This window comes from Notolepis coatsorum, assembly GCF_963971535.1.
Source record: "Notolepis coatsorum genome assembly, chromosome: 7".
In the NCBI taxonomy this organism is placed as follows: domain Eukaryota; kingdom Metazoa; phylum Chordata; class Actinopteri; order Aulopiformes; family Paralepididae; genus Notolepis; species Notolepis coatsorum.
The window spans coordinates 97326730-97334949 of record NC_140171.1 but is presented as its reverse complement, the minus strand read 5'-3'; the positions used below and the strand labels follow the sequence as shown (position 1 = coordinate 97334949).

The following is an 8220-nucleotide window of genomic DNA, read 5'->3' as shown; positions in this document are numbered from 1 at the left end:
CTGGACGTCAGTGTCACGTAGACTCAACGTCTCTCACCCCTCATTATCAAACAATCAATCATATTTTTATTTGCAATACAAAAAATGTAATAAAAATAGATAGAGAAGAGATGAGATGATACTAGTAGTCACTATAGATGCTGTGAAAGTAAACGCTGGATGAGGATCTGATTATATATATTTTTTTTTCGTATTTTTTATTTTTTTTTTACTAGTGTGTAGTGGAGGCCCCTAGTCACTAGGGGGAGCTCGATGATATCCGCTCAAGATTAGCCACTTGCAGACGGCAGGGTGTGACGTACTGTATATTTTAGTTGATGAAATATTTTTGCATTTCAGTGTCACAGTATGACATCGATTTCCAAAATAAGAAAAAAAAATTAAAAAAATGTGGGGCCTCTAGTGACGAGGGGCCTCCAAAAAAAATTAAATATATATATTTGGGGCCTCTAGTGACGAGGGGCCTCAAAAAAAAAAAGTAAAAAAAAAATGTGGGGCCTCTAGTGACGAGGGGCCTCCAAAAAATTTAAAATGAAAGTAAAAAAGAAATTATAATAATTTGGGGGCTCTAGTGTCGAGGGGCCTCCAAAAGGCCTCTAGTGACGAGGGGCCTCCAAAAAAATTCAAAATAAAAGTTCAAATGTATTTTTTTTAAATGTTGGGGCCTCTAGTGACGAGGGGCCTCAAATCTTTTTTTATTAAAATAAATAAATAAATAACTTTTTTATTTTTTTAGGCCCCTCGTCACTAGAGGACCACGGGCCGCGGCCCAAACGGCCCGGTCGTTAATCCGGCCCTGGCCACGCCTCACGTTTGAGCGTGAGAAAAAGGCGGCCAATGTGATCACAGCCTAATAATGACACTATTGGGCCCAATGTGTTTCATGACTCAGGACCAAGACGTCACATTGAAAATCCATAGTAAAATGTTACAAAACACAGCATCCATGGTAGTTAGATTTGCTTGGTGCGTGAACATGTTGGAAGATATAACTCCCCACCTCCCTCTTCCCCCTGAAGCATCAACAATGCCTTTAAAAGGGGAAATGAGGAGGGCAGGATATAAATAGCTTCATTTATATTCTATTCTATCTAGGTGCGCGTGTGCTCCACCATCCACCCAGCGATCACACCTCCTGGTCAGTCGGTCAAGCGGAGGATCAAGGCGGCCAATGGGACCTGGTCGTTTGGCTGGATTCCGGCCCCCACCCCTGTGATTGAGTACAATAAGCACATGGGCGGAGTCGACTTGTCCGATCAGCTGCTGCAGTACTACACCGTCCACCGGAGAACTGCCCGGTGGTATCGCACAATGTTTCAGCATTTTGTTGACATGGCGACCACCAACTCCTACATCCTCCACTGCGACTTGTGTAGGGCGAAGCAGGAAAAGCCTCGCTCACACAAGGCGTTCCTGGAGAGGTTGATGGAGGAGCTGTGTGGAGTGGACAGCACAGGAGTTCCTGTGGACAGGAAGACAGACCATCTCCCTGTTGCCATCAATCCTCCCGCAGCGGACGCGGACATTAGCATGAGAGCCACCGCTGGCCGTAAGACCTGTGTGCAGTGCACCAAGGCGGGAAAGAGGAACGTCACAGCATGGAAATGCAAGCGCTGTGATGTCGCCCTCTGTCTCATTATAGACAGAAACTGTTTCGAAGATTGGCACAGTTGAGCACACACACACACACACACCCACACACACACACACACACACACACACACAGAGGTCTGCCTGACTCCACCCCTGGGTCTGCCTGACTCCACCCCCCCTGGGTCTGCCTGACTACACCCCTGGGTCTGCCTGACTACACCCCTGGGTCTGCCTGACTCCACCCCCCCTGAGTCTGCCTGACTACACCCCTGGGTCTGCCTGACTACACCCCTGGGTCTGCCTGACTACACCCCTGGGTCTGCCTGACTCCACCCCCCCTGGGTCTGCCTGACTACACCCCTGGGTCTGCCTGACTACACCCCTGGGTCTACCTGACTACACCCCTGGGTCTGCCTGACTCCACCCCCCCTGGGTCTGCCTGACTACACCCCTGGGTCTGCCTGACTACACCCCTGGGTCTGCCTGACTCCACCCCTGGGTCTGCCTGACTACACCCCTGGGTCTGCCTGACTACACCCCTGGGTCTGCCTGACTACACCCCCCCTGGGTCTGCCTGACTACACCCCTGGGTCTGCCTGACTACACCCCCCCTGGGTCTGCCTGCCCAGGTATGACTGCACTCTAGAACATTTGTGATGTCACAGTATGATGTCATAATAGACCATTCTAGAACATTTGTGATGTCACAGTATGATGTCATAATAGCACATTCTAGAACATTTGTATATATGTATATTGAATATCCCACTTTACTTATTTTTTACTTTTTTACCGTAAAACTTTTTTAGTTTTTTACTTTTTTTTTGTAAAAAACGTACTTTTACTGACTTTTTGTAAATGGTGATAATTTCCAGTTGAGAATCAAAATTTCGTCTGTGCTTATTACCTGTGTATGGAGAAAATAATGCTTTGTAAATAGAATTCTGTTCCGTTCTCTTTTGTTTATGTAAATATACTACCTGAAGGTGCATTTCCACTGTTTTATATCCTTGATTTCATATGTTTGCATTGGTTCATACTAAAAAGAACACATTTTCTCAATCCGATTTTGTGTTTTGGGTTGTAGATTATGCAGTATACAGTATATACAGTATTATACAATATGAAAACTAACTTGTCAGTCATATAGGTGAGACTGTGCTGAAAAAATAGATACCAGACATATCATGGTAAAACATTTTAAAATGGGAATTATACAATTTAAATCAAAATTAGCCAAAACATTGAAAATATCTTGGACCTGGAAGAGTCTAATGCTATAGATAAAGACATGTATGTGGAGTAATCATTTAAAAAATAATTATACATCCACAGAGATTTTAGAAAGGTGCGGAATAACAGTATTGCTTTTTTCTCCCCCTCAAAAATGATTGATTAATAAATGTTTGCGGGTCCAAAATGAACGTTGTCGTTTACATGTTGCATGCATGTATCCCCTCCCTACTATCCATTTCCCCATGTGGAACGCACCTGATTGGATAAAAGACACGCTGGTACTCTAGTGCGACATCTTGTGGCTGAATGTTATCTATAGCACCTTTAACCTTCTGTGAAGAATAAAATATAAAATCGACAATAAAAGTGCTCTTGGGTTCAGGGTTATCAAAAAAGTGAGGAGGAAAAAAGGTCCTGGGAATCCCAATATACATGGTCCTCTCAGACGGGCGCGGTGTAGTTGGAGGGGAAGAGGCCTGTTCTTCCACACAGCTTTCCCTTCCACCACGACGGGTTTGATTTGTCTATGACCTCGATGATGTCCCCACTGCTGAAGTCCAGCTCATCCTGGTTCTCCGCACTGAAGCTGTACAGAGCTTTCACCTGCATCTTAGCGGCAGAGGGGCACTAGAGACGAGAGACGTGTAGACAGGTGAGTCAGAGATATACCTTAACATTTGACATTTACATTTAGTCATTTAGTGGGCGCTTTTATCCAAAGCGACTTACAAGTTCTGTACGACAAGTCAGCAGGAAGGGTACAACTCTTACAACTGAGTAACAATGTTCATCAAACTAATATTAGTATAGTAGGAAGAGTGCATGATAGTATAAGACAGTAAGAAGGTTAGTGATTTTTTAAATAAAAAAATAAATACATTTAATTTCAGATATTGATTGAAGAAGTGTGTTTTTAGTCAAACGCACAAACGCAAAGACAGACACACACATGCACACACACACATACATGGATTGCAGCTCAAAGTACTTCACAGTAGAACATAGGCATAAAACTTGCATACAGTTGACAATAAAAGCAATGCATAAAGTGCAGTCATACGAATAGGTATAAAAGTAGTGCAATGTAGAAAGTGCAGACATAAGAATAGGCATAAAATAAGTACAATAAGTACAGTGTTGCTCGAAAGCACCCCCACACTTAACTCATTGGACGGCAAAAACGAGTATACTAGTTTTTTTGTGCCCATGCGTTGAACGCCAAAAACGTTTGTTTTTTTCAATTTCTTTTTATCCACTTTTTCTCCTTATTTTTTCTCCCATCCCAATTTCATGTTTCCAATTCTCCCCTGCCCTGTCTTGAATGTTGCTCGACTATGCCCCCCACTGGTCGGTTGTAGGGAGGATAGAAGCCTTGCATCACGTGTCCCCTCTGGTACACGAGGAGGCAGCCTGTCACATCTTTTCACCTACCAGCGCGGACTCTCAGTGGCGAGGTGTAACGTGTGGGAGGCTCACACTACCCCCGCCATTTCCTGTCTCAGCTGTGCAGGTGTCCCCCAACCGACCTGTAGGAGTCGCTGTCCACAACGTCCAAATCCCCATCCATTGACTTCCACCCTCTAACTCTGCCAATTGAGCCAGTATGACGGCTGGCCCAAGCCGGAGGCAATGCTGACACCCGGATTCGAGACCAGAGTCTCTTGCATTGGTAACGAGCGCAATCTCCGCTGCACCACCCAGCCGCCACATTTATGTTTTTCTTTATTATTATCATACTAAACAGTCCGCCAGAGTTTGTGTGTGGTCCTGGTAACCCTAAGATAATTAGAATTGAGATGATGATCGAATCCCGATAGGTGGCAGCAGTGGCGGCTCTGCCACTAGGGGCGCACAGGCGCCGCCCCACCTGCTGTTAAATCAGAGAAGAAGAAAATAAAACGTTTTAGTTTTTTGTTTTATAGCCCTATAAATAATATAAACATGTTTAAAATGAATAATATTTACTCATTTTAAGTATGTTTGTATTTCCAATGCACAATATAACGTTATTATCTAAAATAAAAAACACTCGTTTTCCTGAGCAGGAAGTGACTCACGTTTTTTTTATTTTTTTTATTTTTTTGTATTTCTCGGCCCGGGCTAGACGCGATAGCGCTCTGAGTGCGCGTCACAGTTTGATCGCTGTATTCGTCACAGCCAATCAGTGCATAACGCGTTGTGCGTTGAAATATGACTATTATGTTGGAATCCGGGCGCGATTTGAAGCGGTCTAGCCAGTAGCGTCAAGAATTTCTGTAGCCGCATTTCGCGGAGACGCTCTCTGATTGGCCGACGCCAGTATTTTTTTCCGTAGCAGAATTTCACAGAGACGATCTCTGATTGGCCGAATCCAATTTCTAATGTTCCAATTCTAGCTTATTCCTAGGTTGGTCCGTTGGTGGTAGAGATAGTTGTGTTGTTGTGAGATGCAGGCAGCTGTTTGTCTTAGAGCGTGCCGTGACTGCAAGTTCTTTAGACTGTTAAGCTTAGGCACTCTTTCAAAGTTGGTTAAGGTTAGAGTTTGTCTTAGAGCATGGCGATAGAACGCCAGGTAGTTTGCAGTCTGTTCGAGCGGAAATGGACAAAGGAATGAAGTACTTGTGTTGTGTGGTGCTGCTAACTGCTAACAAGCTAACACTTGGCTAACAAGCTATATGGCGGATGCAGTCTGGACACAGTGGACAGTGGTCTGGAATACATCAACAGTGGATTATACACTACTTCATCAAGGCAAGCCCTCCTGCCCTGGACGTGTCAACTAAACAGTGAGTCTCTCTCTCTCTCTCTCTCTCTCTCTCTCTCGCTTTTGGATTGAAAATACGTGGATTATGGCTTGTTCAATATCGTCTATGTTTGAATGAATGAATGAATGAGAACTTTATTAACAGATTGCAGAATGGGTACAATACAGTACGGCTCAATACACACAATTGTTAAGGGGATGCAGACCAGAGAAAGACGTTTGTCTTGTTTACATCAGGGTCCCATATTTTCGATTCATATCGATAGTTTAATAGCTAGCCTTGGCTCGTTTAACAATATGCAAAATATGTGTACAGCCCTGTACTCATACTGAAGTTATTCTTGGTATATAATAGGTCTGATTGTGTAACGAATCGATTCCACGTCGCGCTGTGTGTGAGAGAGAGAAGGAGAGAGGGAGAGATCTGCGTGTGTTTGGAGACGGAGCGAGTTTTGTTTCTAACTTTTCTATTTATATATTGTGTTTCAAGTTGTGAATTAGACTATACTTTATTTGACTGGTTGTGTGTTGTTGTAGTAACAGCTGAGCGACTCGTTCATAAGAGCCGATTCATTGCCGTGAGCGTGAGTCGAATCGCTCACGTCTTGCCGTGAGTCGGTTGCGTGGTACTGTACATGTTTGCAAAATGTTTGGTATAGCGCCCCTAGTGGCGAAGCATCCACGAGCCGCTACTGGGTGGCAGTCTCGCCTACCATTTGATCTGGGCTAGTTTCCTGTGGGGGGGGGGGGGGTTGCTCACTGGCCACAGTATCCAGCAAACTGTCTGCCTCTGCAATGGCGATCGCATAGAGCGAACTATTGGAGATTATTATGAAGAGGACTGTTGGCGCAGCAGCCATTACCAGCAAAGGTCTAGATAGCCTTGGACTAATACGGAGGAATAAAAGATGCCACACACTTGCATGTAGTTCACATGACACCAACTGAATCTCACAAGTGAGCCAGCAATGATCCCTTTATTAGCACCAGCTGTGTTAGTACAACCTCTACTGATTGTGATTGACAGATGACTGATAATGACATCAGCATAAGAGCATTCAAGAGATGAATCGTTCACAACAGTTCAACACCCCCACTTGATCTTATTCTGACAAAACCTTTGACATTTACACCTTTTTTTCAACACCAAAAATGAAATACACAAACTTTTCATTCAATCATGACCTTTGTTACAGGTTTGGTTAAAATATCAGCTACCATTTCTATTGTTGGACAGTATTCAATAATAATGTTTCCATCACTAACTGCAGATCGAACAAAATTATATTTGATGTCAACATGTTTACACCTTTGGCGACACACAGGATTCTTTGATAGTGCAATTGCCCCTTGGTTGTCCTCAAAGATTGTCACTGGTGCATAATCATTTCCACTGTCCATTCCTTTTAATAACTGCACAAGATAAAAACGTTCCAGTGTAGCAGCTGCCAATGCCATATATTCTGCTTCACATGTGGATAAAGCAAATGTAGGCTGTTTCTTAGATTTCCAGGAAAATAACAGGTCCTGTCTGACAGACTAAGGCTACGTTTAGACGGAGAGAGTCTGAACAGAAACCGCAAAAGTCGTCTTGCGGTCTCACTTTTAATTTTGTGTTTAGACTAGCGTTTTGGGATGGAATTCTGCGTGCAGACGACGCTGTAACGACTCGAGACGACAGAGCCCCACTGTCACACGATTGGCGCATATGTCACATGACGTGCTGTGAAGACCCGCCCTACTCTGCCTCTGATTCGCAGACTGTGGGTGGGGAATGTGATTGGACCAAAGCAGAGTCACTCACAGACAGTGGGTCCAGTACTAATAGTTGTGATAGCCGCGGGACAGATTCTTGTGTATTTAAAAGTACTGCCAATGTAGCCTTCAGGTGATCGCCATGGATAGAATCAGACATGCTTTGTTTACGCTTCTAGGCTACTGGCGCATGCCTGTGATGTAAGCAGTACGCGCGACGAGAGCCTTGACAACCCTTTCGTCATCGTTTTATGCGGTTTGACAGTTTAGATGATAGCGCAAAGGTTTATCGTTTCTAGGAATTCCACCCTGGAAGGTGGTCTCACTTTTTTACGGTTTCACCCCGTAAAAACGCTTTTTCCGTATAAACGAAAGGCACATCCGAAAAAATATTTTTGCGGATTCACCTGCTAGCGTTTCCGTCTAAACAGGGCCTAAAACAGTACCCAGTTGTGCTCCGTCTGTCATTTTGATCTGCTGCCCAATCAGCATCACAATATGCAACAAGTTTTAGTTTTGAATCACTTGGCCTCTAACACAACTCCAGGGCCCTATTTCCCATACCTGGTTCAACTAAATCGATCAAAAGTCCCATTATCCAGATTCAATTAACCCGATGTTTGAATCCAGGCTTTCCCTGTTCCTCGAACGCTGATTCAGTCTCGTTAATTCAAACCAGACTTGATACTCAGGATAATTGCGTGCGGCCGCCTCACCTGAAAAGACAGCAGGTGTCGATCGCAGAAATCCTGATTTTCTAACGCATTGATTGATTGATTGATTTAAAACTTTATTAACAAGATTGCAGAATGGGTACAATACAGTACGGCTCAATAGCCTCGCAGACAAGTTAAATGCATAATCTATAGGCACATTTTAAGTCCCTCATTACC

General features: G+C 44.0%; 1 protein-coding gene across 1 annotated transcript in view; it reads right to left on the bottom strand.

Moving 5' to 3' along the window:
* Window positions 1-2806: 2806 nt before the first annotated feature.
* grap2b (GRB2 related adaptor protein 2b) overlaps window positions 2807-8220 on the bottom strand; it is a 97615-nt gene continuing 92201 nt past the window's right edge. Inside the window, 1 exon segment of the mRNA XM_084319287.1 lies at window positions 2807-3456. Coding sequence (XP_084175413.1) covers window positions 3271-3456 — 186 coding nt within the window. The 3' untranslated portion in view covers window positions 2807-3270.